Here is an 18,201-nt window from a genome sequence, read left to right as displayed (position 1 = left end):
AGGCAATATTTATTTTCAAGTAGCGATAAAGCCCCAACAATCCCTGGCTGCCTAGATTATCCCTAACCTAATCACAGAACAATTTACAATGACCAATTAACCTACCCAATGCATCTCTGAACCGTGGGAGGAACCCATCCAAAGGAAATCCATGCATTCCAAGGGGAGGATGTAGCAAGATTCCTTACAGATGGCAGCAGAACTCCAATGCCCCAAGATGTAGTTGCGTCATGCTAACACCTACACTACCGTGGCACCCAAGGTGGAGTCAGGTGAGAAGGACAATAGTGGGCAGATAGTGTCAGGTGGGAATGGGCGATGTTAGAGCTGTAGAGAATGCTGAAGGATTATGAATGCAACAGGCCTTTGAATAAGTAAGGAAAATGACTATACGATGTGGGAATTAAGGACAAAGTCAGGATCCTGTTCTGCTGGGACATAACTTTACACAGGAGGACTTTAACGATAATAAGAACCTGTGTGAGGACCTTAACTGAAGGGAGATAAGGACTTAGGGAGAACAAATTGATGCATAGGAGATAAAAGCTCTAACGGAAATGACCTTCAATTACCTGATATCAATGTCTGAGAGGAATTTGACTGTTAGGAGTTCAGAATCTAACCTTGAAATGTGAGAGATAGGGAAATGTCAGAGAACATGAGCTTGTCACAAGAAAGGAGTTAGGAGAAATAAGAAAACACATAAGAATTCTATGTGCTTTAATGAAATTATCACTCATTGTGCTATATCTGAATATGGCATATATGACTGGAGTAACCAAGTGATATAAATAAGTGGTGTAAGAAAGCAGTTGGTAAAGAACTGGTAGAACTTAAGGATCTGAGGAGTGATAGGTGTTAAGAGACTGCATAATGATCTTGAACAGTGGGAGTTAAAGACCTGGGAAAGAACATTTATTATGTTTAAATAATAGTTAAAGGGCATCTACTGTGCTGTAATGTTCGATGTACTATTGGAAATAAGCACATGGGGGGGGTCATCTTGACACAAGGTATGGGAGTGGACATTAATTAGTGGAAGATAAAGTCCAATGAGAGCATCTTAAAAGAGATGGAAGTGATCCTGGAAGAAAGCAGTTTCTGATCCGATGCGTTACCAATCTATAACGCATGATAGAAGTATCATTAAATTCAAATAACTTTGCCCCCAAACCAACAAATACACAACTGAGCTTCCATGCTGTACAGTAGCGTCTGACATTTATAGTTTCAGATTGTATTTATTTTGAGCTCATGGTGCTGCTGTAGCTATTGTCAATGTGGCTCTGCAAGTACAGGGATTTAATAAGTGTTTTCCATCTTGCTGATAGGGTGTTTATTGTACAACCAATCCCATATTTTGGGGTGTGTTTGGCAGTGGGTTTGATTTTTCTGTGTTCTGACTGTGAATATTGTTTCCCTTCCTGATTTTCCCCCCAAAAGTTTTAAACTTAAACTTCTAATTGTTTTTTTCTTGCAAATTGTGGCACATTAAGGGAGCTGGTAAGTTTTAGGATACAGATACATTATTTGACACCAAGTGAATGTTTTCAAATATTAAAGATATAATTTACTAAGAACCTGACTACATCAATGAAACTAGTGAATAGTAAATGTTTTTGTATATTCTTTAAAAATTATTACGTCAAAATTGGATTATTCATGAGTGGTCGTCTAGACACTACTTGTAAATGCTTATTTTTGTTATAAACGGTTTTATTCAGACTTGTTTTGTGGCTGCCTGTAAGGAGATGAATCTCAAGGTTGTGTGATGTATACATACTTGATAATAAATGTACTTCGAACTTTTGTGCACAGACTCCTTTATAGATGTATCAAAGAATATTTTAAATGAAAAATAAATAATAAATAATATGGTGTAAAATATTGCCAGTTATGCTGGTCATGGTCTGGTGATGTAAGCTAGTTTGAACTTCCATTGAAAAACTGCTGCACTTTTGGATATAATTTGTACCTGGATTGATTATTGCGGCCAAACCTAAAATGGAGTTTGGAAACAGTTGGAAGAATTGTAAAGTTGGCTGATTGTAAGAGAAAGAGTTCAAAGCAGTGGTCCCCATCCTCTGGGCCGCGGACCAATACCGGGCCGCGAAGAATGCAGCGGTGCAGCGGTGGCCGGGACGCACCCAGCACATCTTTAAGAAAAAAGCCAAAATAAACAAGCTAATTAATTAGGTCCTGACGAAGGGTCTCAGCCCGAAACGCCAGCTCTAACTCTTCCTATAGATGCTGCCTGGCCTGCTGCGTTCACCAGCATTTTTAAAGTGTGTTAATTAATTAGGTGCCGCCCGGCACGTAAATGTCAGCCCAGATCAGAGGCGATTGCCGATTGTGTCGCCTCTGATCTGGGCTGACATTTACGTGCCGGGCGGCACCTAATTAATTAGCTTGTTTATTTCAGCTTTTTTCTTAAAGATGTGCTGGGTGCGTCCCGGCTACCGCTGTACCCCCGCATGCTTCGCAGCCCGGTATTGGTCCGCGGCCCGGAGGTTGGGGACCACTGGTTTAAAGTAATCTTTTGTTTAGTAGATTGTATAACGGAAAGTTGAATCTAACAATATATATTAATTCCTCTATTTCCTTTATTGTAAAAGTACAAATAAACTTGCAAAACCTTATTTTAAAAGTGTCAGATTAAAGCAAGACAGTAGATGTTTTCACTTCTAATCTTCATATTCCATTTGCTTTTAATAGCAGGCCCACTTTGAAAATCCAACAATAGCACCACCGTCACTATCGTTGGATAACTTAAATGAGGCTGTCTCAGGCTTTGATACAGTTGAAGAGCTGATCAAGTACCTGGAACCAGAGCGATGGCAACTTGACTTGGAAGACTTATACAAACCGACCTGGCAGATGCTCGGAAAGGCTTTTGTGCATGGTAGAAAATCCAGAGGCACGTATTCTGTTTCGTTTTACTTTGCCAACCAATAGCATTTATATCTGTATGCCAACACTTTGCTGAGCCAAGAACCGTTTCAGAAGAATGCATTCATGATTTTGTTATCCTTCTAAAGTTTGTGAGTTCCTTAAATCAGTTTGCTGATTCTATAATTCTGTGTATACAACTAAATTGCAATAAGATTTCTAATATATTATGTAATGATTTATTCTGCCTGTAGCTTCCAGCAAGATAGATTTGACTAGTTGTTAAATGTGACTGATGACGGCAAATAATTCCGATTGGAGTTGTCATACACTGGAGTCTGCACATCAAATGTGAGCTCCATAAACAATGGATAAACAGACGTTCATCACAAGTACTTAAATAATTACATTTCTGGGAAGTGTTTCTATTGAATTCCTGTTACAAGTTTGATCCAAGTAGTGATGTCAATTTGTCAGGTGATCAGCAAAACACAATGCAAAGTAATACAGTATAGTGTTCAGTTAAAGTTTCTCAGTGAAATTTGGAATATGTAGTAAAGTTAATAGCAAGGAAGTAGTCCATTTGCCTTTCATACCAGGCAAAAAAAAAGTCATACACAAGGAACTAGGTAAGAATTGAGTACTGTATTTGCAATAAAAGTCTCAAGGTCCTCCTTATAAATATCCATGTTCCTTTGGATAGCACAGCACATTGGTGATATTACTCCACTGGTAATCCCTTAGGCAAGAATAATAAGCAAAATAAATCTCCTTGCAATTTCTATACTGCCACATTAAACTCAGCTCAGGAAAACTAGAAATAAAAAGGCTGCAAAAAAATGACCACAAAGGAGCTGGGCTGTCTCAATAACTCAGTTGTTTCACTAATGACCTTCAAGTCAGGAAATTACATAATCACCCAATTAAGGCCTAAATACAATCAATAAAAACAGTTAGCATATTTACATTGCACTTGGGATGATGTTACAACATGCAAAAGCTGATAGAGTTTCCTCTAGGGCCCAGTACACCACAGGACCCATTTGTATTCATTAACAAAGTTCTAACCAGATTTTCACAGTTTTCCAGCTGCTAGAAGGACAGACTGGCAACAACAGGGTGAACATTAAGAATTTTTGAACTACTTTGGCCATATATCAGATTGAGATAAAATCTCTTTATAGTATAATATGAAGTGAGATTAAATCCAACTTTATAATGTGCATAAATTTAGTTTAAGGTTGCATTTTCCAACTTTTTTGTGGTGTTGTCCCTTGCTCCTTGTAAAATTTAGAGCAACACACACCAAATGCTGGCAGAACTCAGCAGATCAGGCAACATCTATGGAAACGAATAAACAGTCAACAGTTTGGGCCAAAACCCTTCATCAGGACTGGAAAGGAAGGGGGAAGATGCTGGAATAAGAAGTTAGGGGTGGGGGAAGGAGACCAAGCTAGAAGGTAGTAGGTGAAGTCAGGTTGGTGGGGAGGGGGGGGGGATGAAGTAAGAAAGTGGGAGGTGATAAGTGGAGAAGCTTAAGGGCTGGAGAAGGAGGAATCTGATATGTTGGTAAGAAATAAGGAAATCCCACCTTCATGAAAGCTAAAGGAGGAGAAAGTACAATCAGATATGGTATTGTCTGAGCATTCACTGTTGATGTTATAGTGTACACAAACATCAGTTTGTTTATATAATCTCAAATATTCACTATGTTCAACTACATTTACCTCCGTTTAGTCAACTTGGTCTGTATCTTCAAAGTAGAGTCTAATATGTAAAGACTGCTACATTGCATGTTTAGGATGAATTTCACTCAGTAGATTTCTGCTGCTGCATATGTTCAACTTTCACTTCAATAGTCCATTAATAATTTACTATGTAATTAGGGATTCTTGTTCCACATAATCATTCAATACTGATAACTGTAACATGTAAATAGAAAAACTGAACTGTATTTTAGGTTGGATTTTGATACCTCCTGTCTAGTGGAAACTGTATGGTGGTGCTTCAGAAATGTTAGGTAATGAATTAGTGCTTTCTGGCTATGGAAAGTAGCATCTGGGCCTGACATTGTGTGTGACAGGTAATCAGAGACACCACCAGATTAAGGAATTATATTAATATTTGTGGTGCTATGATGCAACACTGAATGGGATGCATATTAAGTAACTTGTACAGTTGTGCAAATTGCCCAGTTGAAACAGCAGTAAATCTATGTTTAACTTTTGGGGTGGATAAGAGCAGGAACGACACTCTGCCCTGTTCGTAGGCATGATATATCGACTCTTTTCTGCTGATGACCAGAGGTAGCATGGTGTCCCAGATATACTTCATTTCAGTATTATTGAGCAATTATCAGAAAGGTCATTGATAGTTAATATCAGTCAAATAAAGTGTTGATTGTGTGCTTTAATGAAAATAGCCCTACATTTTCAAAATAGAGTTCATGTTTTCTATCATGCTTAATAAAATGATTTAGAATTTTTATTTCATAGAGCAGCATTTCTATGTGCTGTGTGTTGTGACTGAACATAGTCACTGGAGAGACACAAAGGCTGGTCGATATTAGAGATCTTTATTCAGCAAAGCAAGCAGGCGCCATAATGGAGACACTCTTGGAAGTAGAGGCCTGTCTGACTCAATATTATATGAGATTTTATATGCTAAAGATTAAAGGACAATTCAATAGTTACAATGTATCTACAATGCTTCCTTTGAATTATATATAATTTTCAAACACATAGATCTTCACATCCACACTCCAGGCACCCAAAATGAAGGTGAATCCCATTGACTCTGGGCTGCATTCATGCATGTGCAGACACCTGAGGTCAAATAGAGTGTTTATTTGTTTGCAATCAACACCACTCTGCAGCTCTCAGAATGCACCATTGTTCTAGGTGCATTGTAAACTCTTTCTACAATCCATGTTCAAGTCTGAAGATTGGTTGCAGTTTGCTATATGCCATAACTCCAGAATACGCCCTAACACTGTACAATGGAACTTTGTGCACTATCCTGCTGTCCCAAGTTTTTATTCCAATTCTTTTCCAGGACGTGACTTTCACTGCTGTTTGCCCTGTGATTGCTGCAGATAATGAATGTGCATCTCCAAATATTAAAACTTTAAGATAAGATTTCATTTAAAAAACGATTGAATGAAGTGCAGTGGAGCAAGGCAAAAATGTGCACTCATAATCCCGAAGGATTGAAGTCCAGAGGATGGCATCACACACAAGGCTGCTCAGCAAGGTATTTACTAAAAACAGTATTAATAGGTGATTTGATAATTCAGAGGACAGATAGGTATCCCTGCAGTTATTGAAATGAGTCTCACATGGGAGAAAGGACATGGTTGGTTCTTCGTACTGGAATCAAATTTAAATGACTGAGATTCTGCAACTGCAGTGTTCCAGAAGCCAGAGCAAATATTGAAGATCACAGGCTCAATCTCTGTTTTATTCCTGATCCTTTTTTGTTAGTCCACATGGAAGCAAGAAGATAAGGCATGTTAGTTTGTGGTTACGGAATAAGGCTGATGGGAAGATTTCAGATTCCTGCAATATTGGCTTATCTCTCCTGGCCTTCTTGGGTAAAAGTATAATATTTGCTGATTTCCAATCATCCTCGAGCACTTTGCCCACACCAGCAAACGGAGAAATCATCTTGAAAATGATTCTTATGGGACCATGAAGAATCCAGTGGAGAGATTCTCATGTCTGGAGAAGTTGGATATCTTGTCCACATAGTATCCTCCACAGCCCTGCCATCAGATTCACTCTTCACCTGGAGTCCTCCAACTGGAGAAGATTAAGATGGAAGAGGATGGGAAGGATGAGGCAAATGAGCCAGAAGAAAAGGCAGAGGTAAAGGGAATCAGCAGATGGCTTGAAGGGTTACCATTTTTGTACATGTTGTCAGGGAAAAACTAAATACCTGGGAGATTTTTTCGGAATCTACTCCATGGGGGCCTATGCCACAACCTGCCATCACTCAGTGGGTTTTGCTATTAATTTTCCATTATCCTAAGCACATAGTTATTGTACAACTCATACATAATAGTACAATCTCAACATGTTACTTCTAAAAGCCATAAACATTGACTACAGTCAAAGCTGCAACAAAGTTAACTTAGGACAGGTGACCGTCTTTCACCTAGAGACTGGTGTATACATAGCTACAACAAGGTCATGTGAAGGAATCCCCTCCTCATGTTGAAAACTGGCCTCTATGTTAGTTAGCCACTTATTCCTGATGTTCTGAGTTAGTGTGACCTTCATCAGAAGCAGACATGCTCATAAGGAACTTTACACAACCAGATGAGTGATTCAATCCTAGCAAGTATTTTAATGAGGGAAATTTATGAGAAAGTGCTTTGATTTATTCCCAACCTGATAGTGGACTTCTAATTAAGGTTAGTACTGTCAAAGCAAAAATATCTTTAGGTCTATGACTCAGTCATAGTTGCATCACAACTGAAGTGTTTCGGAAAGTGTATGGTCATGCACTTGGTAGAAGAAATAAAAGGGTAGACTATTTTCTAAATGGAGAGAAAATTCAAAACTGTGAGGCACAAAGGGACTTGGGAGTCCTTGTGTATAATTCCCTAATGGTTAATTTTCAGGTTAATTCAGTGGTGAGGAAGGCAAATGCGATGATAGCATTCATTTCAAGAAGACTAGAATATAAAAGCAAATGGCTGAATCTGCTGCTATATCTTAAGGTCTTATGCTCTTGTAGTTACTGTACTGACAATTGTTAGTCTGATTTTCGAGATGTAGCGTCTGGCAAAACAAAGCTGCTGCTTTGAACATATTGCATTAGAGAGTGGCTACGGGTTGTAACCTCCATAAATGCAAAGAACAGCAAGAATGAAAACAGCGGCTCTATGTACAACCTCTGCCATCAAGTGCAGGGCAGAGTATCAAGCTTAACACTGTAACTTCACATGAAAGTGTTGAAGATAAAACAGCAGGAAAGGTCTTTAAACTTTGCAAACTGCATTTGGAAGTTTCTCCTACATGGATAGAAAAGGTAAACTGAACTAGTTTACTTGGGCACTTTGTCCAGTATGGGCTGAAACGCCAATTTCCATACTGACCGTAATAAAAACTTAACCTTTAATGGTAAGAAAATTGCCATATGTGTGTTCAGCATAACTTGCAAAACAATTCGTCTCTGCAGAACTGACCAACACATCTTCTTCACTGGTACTCTGTTCCATTACATATTACACCTACCAATAGCAAAGACACAAAGGTAGAACTGAGGGCCAATTTCCTAGGGTGGCTGGCTGTGAAATTTTTATGAGGAATAAGTAGTGGGAGGAGAAAAATGATATCAAAAGAAGGGATTTCGTAAGAATTAGAGGCCAGAGTAGGCCACCTGCCCACTCGAGCCTGCTCTGCCATTCAATAATCTGGCAGTGGACACACGGCTATGCAAATATCTAGCTAATTGTGTCTTAAGTATATTTAATGAAGTAGCCCCGACTGCTTCATAGGGCAGAGAGTTCCACAGGTTTACCACTCTCTGGTAAAAGCAGTTTCTCCCAATCTCCATGCTAAATGTGTTCCCCTGAATCCTGGGGCTAAACCTCTGGATTGCTAGTGGAGCTCTCAGGTTTGGGGTAGACAAAGCTTACCAACCTGCACTGATATGGCAGTAGGCTGCACTCTGACGTACAACCATTGGTTGCTCATGCTCTGTTGAAGAACAGTAATGCAAAAATCCATTTGTGTCTGCTCCTGGGTGAACATTGACATGGCACTGAATGGAGTTGCCTAACCCTCCGTTAAAGCATGAGGAGTTTGGGTGTTATTCACCTCACCTTAATAGAAGGAGAAATCAGTTCTATTGACATTACAGAGAGGCTGAAACACCTTCAAGTATGTAATCAATCATATACGAACTTGAGAACTAAGATCAGAAGCATTTAATAGGGAATAAGATCATGGAGGACCCTCAGATTCGAACAATTTATGAGCATGTTTATACATGTAATGCACACACACGTACTCCATCCTACTTTCCCAGTCCTTGATCCTAGCTCGCAGGTTTTGGGGAGAAGAGAATTATGAAAGGGATGGATTTCATAAAGAAGACCTTTCACTTTGTTTCTATGTGAAAGAGAAAGCTGTCAGTGGTACATGTTATTTGAGAGCATGTCAGTCTGTATTTATATATTTTTCTGCCTAGAAATTCATCCCAGTCAGTTGCACTGAAGTCATCATAAAGTATCAGCAATGCATTCTATTCTGCTAACAAAATTTAGTTCCACTGAAATCTGTTGAACATGATGCCAACTTGATAGTGTGTTTAATGAGGGTCCATAAGGTCCTTGTTATAGCTGGAGGGTGGTAATGGCAACAAGCTCCCACTAACTATTAAGTGCTCCCAAAGGTGTGCACCTCAAATAGCCTTTAACAAGCAAGCCCAGCTTCTGGTCATGTGTGGCTTAGCTACTAAGCCCAGGGGAACTATTTCTACTGACAGGAGAAGGGGAAAAGGCAGGTTCCTGGTGCCTTAAACCAGTCGCTTCGGGCGCTGTTGGTATCAAACTGTCTCTGCCATTCCTTAAAGTTTGTCAGATGTGTGGAGCCTGCTACATGGGCAATCGATTGCTCTCCATTTCGTACTGCCCAGGCTTGTGTATCTAGACAGCTGGGATGCAACGAAAATCCATGGGTGACCCAAACCAATGGAAGCCTCATTCAGTGAAATTCCAGACAAACATTTTTCAGTCACTTGAATCACATGCCCAGTATATATGAATATTTGCATCAGAGTCTACCACTGCTTTCATCCAATATTTCTGAACCATTTTTATTAGCGGTATTATGCTTTCTGCCCCTTTGAAATATTCTCTTCATTTCACTTACTCTTAATCTATATTGCCCCATTCATAATAAGGTACCCACCACCCCAGGGCTTTATTATCTCATCCAAAAGGAAGTGGCCAGAAAAATGTGAAAATTTAGCTGATTATCTGTAGATTTGATTTATTAATTGATTTATAGAGTATTCGCTTGTCTATAACATTATTTAATACTTGCAAGGTAGTTTGTAATTTGTTAGAGACACAAGGGGACTTTTCATTGATTTCTAATTGTGTCCAGACTTTGGTTCTTCAAAAGACATTTCCTTCAAATGTAGCACATGGGGAGATAAAAAACAACAACAAAGGGTAGACTTAGCACTGAAGCTGCAAGAGGAGGAGATGAAGAACGATTATCACATCTGGACAGAGAGGAGTAGGGTGTTCCAGGAGCAGTTCTCCTACATCTACTTTTGTGGAGAGAATGCCTGAAGTCCTTGTCATGAAATAAGCCAGGCCCACCACAATGAGCTCAGTGATATGAGAAGCTCACTTTGAGAGTGGGTGTAAAAGTAATAGTTGCCAATAACTGTACCTTCTAGGTTGAAGTTAGAGTTAGCTTCATCGTATCCCAGCTCCCTGCCAGGGTACTCTCCATTCCATGTGAATCAAAAGGATCCCTTTTTCCATTTCAAGCAGCAGCATTGGTTGCTTTGGCAGGGTACTAAGCTTCTTATTGTTGGAAGGTGTTTACTGATCACACATTGCTTTGAGAGTACTTCATGTGTGCCACCAAAAGCTAATCCTCTTTTTTAATGCTTAGCTGAGATATGATCATACTTGGTACGTTCTGTGACAAAAGAGGGTTACAAAAAGTACACATAGACTAAGATGTTAACTGTCCTGGGCTGGCACCAGTGGGATCAACAGTTGATCTGCCACCTGTCTTCAGGAGAAAGAGAGATAAGGAAGACAATGGAGCAGCACTTGGAAATGTTAATGAAGAGACGGGAGAGTTTAACGGAAGGAGACACGGTCTGAGAGCTGTCAAGATTGGCTCCTTTTTGAACCCTGAACTGTTTGAAGTGATGGACAGGTGATACCCCAGCAGGGGGATAAAAAGAGACAGGTTCGCTAAGGCAACACACACACGACACCCCAAGGTAACGAGACCCTGGAAGCGGTGCGTCTCCCACAAGTCGGTGGGAGTTTTTGGAGGGCTGGTCGTGGGACCAAGCCGTAGACGCACAGGGTGGAAAGGTACGATCGGCGGGAACCTGGTGTGTGTCCACCCTTGCCTGGGTGCCAGGTTCACTGCAGAGGAACGATCGTATCTGAAACGGAGGGGTCACAGTCAGTGACCTCAGAAGACACTACAAAGGGCTCGCTCGAAAGCTGACTGCGAAGAATATCGAAGGTCTGTGTGGAAGCCGTTTGAATATTCATTCGTTTTGCTCTCTCTCTCCTTCCCCCCACTGTCGATCTCCCACAGCAGTGATTACTGCGAACTGAACTGAACTCAATTGAACTGAACTTTGCGTCACTTTGAAACTGGTCATTTACCCCTAGACGACGATAGAGCTTGATTGATCCTGTTATCCTAGTTCTGTGTATATGTGTGTTTATCATTGCTGAACTGTTGCATTTATTATCCTTTTGATTAGAGTACTGTGTTGCTTATTTCTTTAATATAACTTTCGTAGTTCCAATAATCCATACTCCAACTGAGTGATCCATTTCTGCTGGTTTGGCAACCCAGTTACGGGGTACGTAACAGTTCATTTAGTTGATGCACTACAATAGGGCAGGAATCATGGTGTGTCATCAAAACGGGAAACCCAGCCTCCTCTTGCAGTTAAGTTAACAATAGCCACTGGGTGAAAGAACCTTCTTCTTGAATGCAAAACTCAGGCTCCAGTGTGTGAAACATGTACGTGCAGACCTTATTGAAAGCCAAGGTGTTTTCTCGTTCCATTGGACTATTCTGAAGGAGTGCTTGTTGTGCAACTTTCACTGTGGTCTTTTCCACCATGCTCCCAAATCGTAGTTCCAAAGTACAGAGGAAAATGTGAAGTATTTAATTAAATAATCCACAGTGTGCTGTGAGTTGTTCAAATGTGAAACAATGGAGATATGAAAATAATGGGAATGTGATTAAGATTGAAGGAGGCCAAGGAAATGCACATAAAGAGAGTTGGAAAGGAAATTAGGAAGTCAAAGTAAGTTTTGGGGCTTTCACTGAGATCATGTCTCAGGGTGTTGTTGCCATGTTCAGAGAATCAAGGTGCTGTGGAGGCCATTTGGAGAGGATACAAGGGATGTGGGAGGTCACCAAGGAATGAGGTTTTAAGGAAGAAAAGCTTATTTGTAAAGAATTTTCAGTGTTTAATTTCCAATGGAGCCCCAAGTAGGGATGAGCCAATTAGGCAATGCAGAAGCACACTGTGGGTCATATGTTATGTCCTTTTCCAGCATTTGAATTATGAACCATTTGTAAACAACATATGCAAAGTGAAAGAATCATGTGATACCACACCACTATTTAGACCAAATGTTACCAGTTGATTCAGCAGACTGTATATGCCTTAAATGCCCAAAGGATCATATTGCAACTTACAATCATTGCTCATTGGTAATGAATGCACCAATAATATGATTGTTCTGTTTGATTGTGTAGTACATCACTAGTTGATGGAACTTTTGGCCTAATACAGATCAGCAGGATAGAAACATAAAAACGTAGAAAACATACAGCACAATACCGGCCCTTCAGCCCACAAAGCTGTGCTGAACATGTCCCAACCTTAGAACTACCTAGGCTTTACCCATAGCCCTCTATTTTTCTAAGATTCATGTAGCCATCCAGTAGTCTCTGAAAAGACCCTATTGTTTCCACCTCCACCACCACTGCCGGCAGCTCATTCCACACACTCACCACTCTCTACATAAAAAACTTACCCCTAACATCTCCTCTGTACCTGCTTCCAAGCACCTTAAAACTGTGCCCTCTCATGCTAACCATTTCAGCCCTGAAGAAAAGCCTCTGACAATTCACACAATCAATGCCTCTCATTATCTTGTTCACCTCCATCAAGTCATCTCCCATCCTCCGTCGCTCCAAGGAGAAAAGGCCGAGTTCACTCAACCTATTCTCATAAGGCATGCTCCCCAATCCAGGCAACATCCTTGTAAAGCTCCTCTGCACCCTTTCTATGGTTTCCACGTCCTTCCTATAGTGAGGCGACCAGAATTGAGCACAGTACTACAAGTGGGGTCTGACTAGGGTCCTATATAGCTGCAACATTACCTCTCGGCTCTCAAACTCAATCCCACAATTGATGAAGGCCAGTGAACCGTAAGCCTTCTTAACCAGAGAGTCAGCCTGCGTAGCAGCTTTGAGTGTCCTATGGACTCAGTCCCCAAGATTCCTCTGATCCTCCATACTGCCAAGAGTTTTGCCATTAATGCTATATTTTGCCATCATATTTGACCTACCAAAATGAACCACCTCACACTTATCGGGTTGAACTCCATCTGCCACTTCTCAGCCCAGTTTTTCAACCTATCGATGTCCCGCTGTAACCTCTGACAGCCCTCCACACTATCCACAACACCCCCAACCTTTGTGTCATCAGCAAACTTGCTAACCCATCCCTCCACTTCCTTATCTAGGATCCCATGAAGGGATTGTGACCATTCCATTTGTTCAGTCATATGATGTGGATATCACTGGTATTCACCAATCTACGGTTTATTCTCCATCTCTACTTGCCCTTTCACTGAAGAGGCAGTCTGGTATCAACTGGATCTGGAGTTACAAATAGACCAAATATCAAAGCCATTAATGGAGACTTGGACACCAAAGGTGGAAGGTGGCAAATGCTGGAGGAACTCAACAAATCAGACAACACCTGTGGAGGGAAACGAACTGTCAACATTTCAGGCCAAGACCCTTCATCAATTTGACAGGTCATCTCCCTGCATGGATGCTGCCTGACTTACTGAGTTCCTCCAGTATTTTGTGTGTGTGTGTTATTCAATGTTAACAGAATCTGCAGAATCCTTGTGCCTCAGGGAACAAATAGATCAGCCGTTGGTGAAACGTGGTGAATGAGGAGCCAAAGATTAGAAAACTAGGATTTTCAGTTCGACAATGAATCATTTTCCAGGATAACTCCCTGCAGAAGCCCTTTGCTCCACTGATATCACTGGACACAATTTTGCATTAATATTGTAAGAGTAATGCTGATTACTGAGAGATTGCATTGCAGAGTGGAACATGTCGGTAGGTTTGTGTTTTAATTTCAATAAAATACAGTGAAACCCCGTTATAATGCGATCGTTTGGGTCCTTAAAATGTCATCACGAAAAAAGCAGGGTCACGCTAAATCAGGGTGGTTGTTACTGTAGAAACTAAAAAACAAATTAATTTTTAATAAAGCTTTTTAATACACAAAAGAACAAATAAAAACATTCAAGAATATTAGCAGTCATCATTTACGGTTTATTTCTTAAAAAAGTGATCGGGTGTTCCTTGCTTGAACGTAGCATGTCGCTGGCTGTGAGCGAAATCTAGAATGCTTCTGAGTTGGAGGTTTTTTATGTGGTCCACCTCCTTGGTCTCCAGGTCAGGCCACTCATCTGAGTGCTACTGGTACCATGTAACCCAGTACTACCTGTCACATGGTCAGGTGGTTGGCGACTAAACCGGCTCCCCCACCAGGCTTACCTGGTGAGGAGGGTGGCTAGACACCCTGCAGGATGAAAAACAAGACCCGTCAAAGGGCGGATGAACCCTCTCGAAGGGTCAACGGCCATCTAGCAAACACATGCCGTGAAGCGCGGAAAGGGCATCCCTTGCATCAAAGCTTGGTCTGGTCATTCACTGCAACAGAACATCCCCCAGCCATCTTGGACCCCACCATGCCACTGGATCCGGGGGGGGAGGATGTCAAGAGGGTGGGTCTGGACCTGTGCAACCCCCTACTCACCTACTATCTATTCACGCACATGCTGTTCCTTTCTGAGGAGTGGGGTACCATCCCACTAACTGCCTGAAAGGAACCAACATCCTATGGGATGGATAGCCAGAAAAAAAGAAGAGAGGTCTCCAGCCAACAGAGGCTAGCCTCGAGGTGTTCAATGGCTTCAGGCACTTTTGGGGGTGGGGGTGGGGGTGGAGGTTCTTCATTATCATCTTCTTGTGGCTCAAGAACCAGTACACTTGCCTCCGCCAGTACTATAGTTACGTTACGGACGATCTTGGCGTCCGTCAGGTGCTCATATGTTGGGCGTTCGTCGTCGGCATAGTACCACTGGTGTAGCTCTTCCTTGTTCCATTCAGACAGCTTCTCTGCCTCACGCACATCTTCTGACACTAACACTTGAGAAATCCCCTGACGGCGTTTAAACCAGTCTAGCCATCCATTGCTAGCTTTGAACTTTTAGTCTTAATCACGTCAAGTGTGTGAAGCTTATCTTTCACAGAAAAAGATTTTCTGGTGAAACGCAGCAGGCCAGGCAGCACCTGGTCGAGACCCTTCGTCAGGACTAACTGAAAGAAGAGGTAGTAAGAGATTTGAAAGTAGGAGGGGGAGGGAGAGACCCGAAATGATAGGAGAAGACAGGAGGGGGAGGGATGGAGCCAAAAGCTGGGAAGTTGATTGGCAAAAGGGATACAAGGCTGGAGAAGAGGGAGTATAGATTGACATGGACATGGATGGACATTGACTCATCGCGTTATATCCGAATTCGTGTTAAATCAGCGCGCGTAAAGTCGGGGCTTCACTGTATGTCTGGAAGATCAAGGATATATTTAGTTTCCACCTTGTCTGAAAGCTTCCATCTGGGTATTCTATGTACCATATCTTCCCTATCTGTGCTGAATGGTATAAGGGCTTTCACTGTACCACAGTACCTTCAGTGGTGCAAGTCCATTCATGCAGGGCCTACCGATGCATCTGACCAATTATCCCAGGATGCAGACCGCTCATCGGGCACTCCAGACCAGCTCAGAAACAGGTGAAAACCTGGCCAGCAGGAGCCATCTCTGCTCTTCAAGACTGCTTTGAGCACCCTGACTGCCACGTGTTCAGGGAGGCTGCAACCAATGGCAACTCTACCAGCTTAGAGGAGTACACGGCATCAGTGACTAGTTACATCAGCAAGTACATTAATGACATCACTGTGGCCAAGACCATCACTACACGCGCTAACCAGGAGCCATGGATGACCACGGAGGTGCGTGCGCTGCTGAGGACCCGTGACTCCGCCTTCAGAGCAGGTGACCAGGCAGCCCTAACAGCAGTGAGGGCCAAACTGTCCCGGGCCATCAGACAGGCAAAGCGTGCACACGCCCAGCAAATCCACAGCCACTTCCAGGACAGCGGCGACACGCGGCGCATGTGGGAGGGCATTCAGGACATCACCAACTACAAGACAACACCACCTTCCTGTGCTGGTGATGCCTCCCTCCCAGATGCATTGAATAACTTCTATGTTTGTTTTGAGGCAGAAAGTGATGTGGTGGCGAGGAAGGCCACCCCTCCTCCAAACAACCAGGTGCTGTGTCTTACCATAACCAATGTGAGGAGAACTCTGGGCAGGGTCAACCCACGGTAGACTGCTGGACCAGACAATATTCCTGGCAGAGTGCGTAGAGGATGTGCAGACCAGCTAACAGTGATTCTCACTGACATCTTCAATATCTCCCTGAGCAGCACCATCGTTCCTATGTGCTTCAAGGCTGCCACGATCATCCCCGTGCCGAAGAAGTCTTCAGTGTCCTGCCTCAACGACTACTGTCCCGTCGCACTCACATCCATCATCATGAAGTGTTTCGAGAGGCTCGTCATGAGGCACATCAAGACCCTGCTGCCCCCCCTCACTGGACCCCCCCGCAGTTTGCGTACCATCCCAACCATTCAACAGACGACGCCATTGCCATCACCCTCCACCTGACCCTAACCCACCTGGACAAAAAAGACACATACGTTCGAATGCTGTTCATTCCTCAGAAACTGATTGGAAAGCTGAGCCTACTGGGCCTGAACACCTCCCTCTGCAACTGGATCCTAGACTTCCTGACTGGGAGACCACAGTCAGTCCAGATCGGAAACAGCATCTCCAACACCATCACACTGAGCACGGGAGCTCCCCAGAGCTGTGTGCTCAGTCCACTGCTGTTCACTCTGCTGACCCACGACTGTACTGCAACACACAGCTCGAACCACATCATCAAGTTCGCCGATGACACGACTGTGGTGGGTCTCATCAGCAAGAACGATGAGTCAGCATACAGAGAGGAGGTGCAGCGGCTAACAGACTGGTGCAGAGCCAACAACCTGTCTCTGAATGTAAACAAAACAAAAGAGATGGTTGTTGACTTCAGGAGGACACAGAACGACCACTCTCTGCTGAACATCGACGACTCCTCCATAGAGATCGTTAAGAGCACCAAATTTCTTGGTGTTCACCTGGCGGAGAATCTCACCTGGTCCCTCAACACCAGCTCCACAGCAAAGAAAGCCCAGCAGCGTCTCTACTTTCTGCGAAGGCTGAGAAAAGTCCATCTCCCACCCCCCCCATCCTCACCACATTCTACAGATGTTGTATTGAGAGCATCCTGAGCAGCTGCATCACTGCCTGGTTCGGAAATTGCATCATCTCAGATCACAAGATCCTGCAGCGGATAGTGAAGTCAGCTGAGAAGATCATCGGGGTCTCTCTTCCCACCATTACAGACGTTTACACCACACGCTGCATCCGTAAAGCAAACAGCATTATGAAGGACCCCACGCACCCCTCATTCAAACTCTTCTCCCTCCTGCCATCCAGCAAAAAGCACCGAAGTATTCGGGCTCTCACGACCAGACTATGTAACAGTTTCTTCCCCCAAGCCATCATATATAACCATATCAAAACACATCAAAGTTGCTGGTGAACGCAGCAGGCCAGGCAGCATCTCTAGGAAGAGGTACAGTCGATGTTTCGGGCTGAGACCCTTCGTCAGGACTAACTGAAGGGGAAGAGATAGTAAGAGATTTGAAAATGGGAGGGGGAGGGGAGATCCAAAATGATCGGAGAAGACAGGAGGGGGAGGGATGGAGCCAAGAGCTGGACAGGTGACTGGCAAAAGGGATATGAGATGATCATGGGACAGGAGGCCCAGGGAGAAGGAAAAGAGGGAGGGGGGGAAACCCAGAGGATGGGCAAGGGGTATAGTCAGAGGGACAGAGGGAGAAAAAGGAGAGTGACAGAAAGAATGTGTGTATATAAATAAATAACGGATGGGGTACAAGAGGGAGGGGGGCATTAGCGGAAGTTAGAGAAGTCAGCAGTTGTCGGTGCCTGGAGGTTTATGGCAGGGAGTTTCTACCTTTTGCCGCCTGCTGTCGGGGACTCGGGAGTCGATCGGGACTTGAGACTTTTTTTACCGTGCCCATGGTCTGCTCTTCATCAAATTATGGTATTGCTTTGCACTGCTGGAACTGTAT

The 18,201-nt window shown here is 42.9% G+C and overlaps 1 protein-coding gene across 1 annotated transcript in view; it reads left to right on the top strand.

Moving 5' to 3' along the window:
• Nucleotides 1-18,201, top strand: part of pdgfc (platelet derived growth factor c) — a 319,996-nt gene that overhangs the window by 280,030 nt on the left and 21,765 nt on the right. Inside the window, exon 4 of the mRNA XM_063045025.1 lies at nucleotides 2,716-2,917. Coding sequence (XP_062901095.1) covers nucleotides 2,716-2,917 — 202 coding nt within the window. The remainder of the gene's footprint in view (nucleotides 1-2,715; nucleotides 2,918-18,201) is intronic.

Source organism: Mobula hypostoma, chromosome 4 (genome assembly GCF_963921235.1).
Source record: "Mobula hypostoma chromosome 4, sMobHyp1.1, whole genome shotgun sequence".
Classification (NCBI taxonomy): domain Eukaryota; kingdom Metazoa; phylum Chordata; class Chondrichthyes; order Myliobatiformes; family Myliobatidae; genus Mobula; species Mobula hypostoma.
Note: the sequence above shows the minus strand (reverse complement) of the source record. Positions and strands in the feature narration are given on the sequence as shown.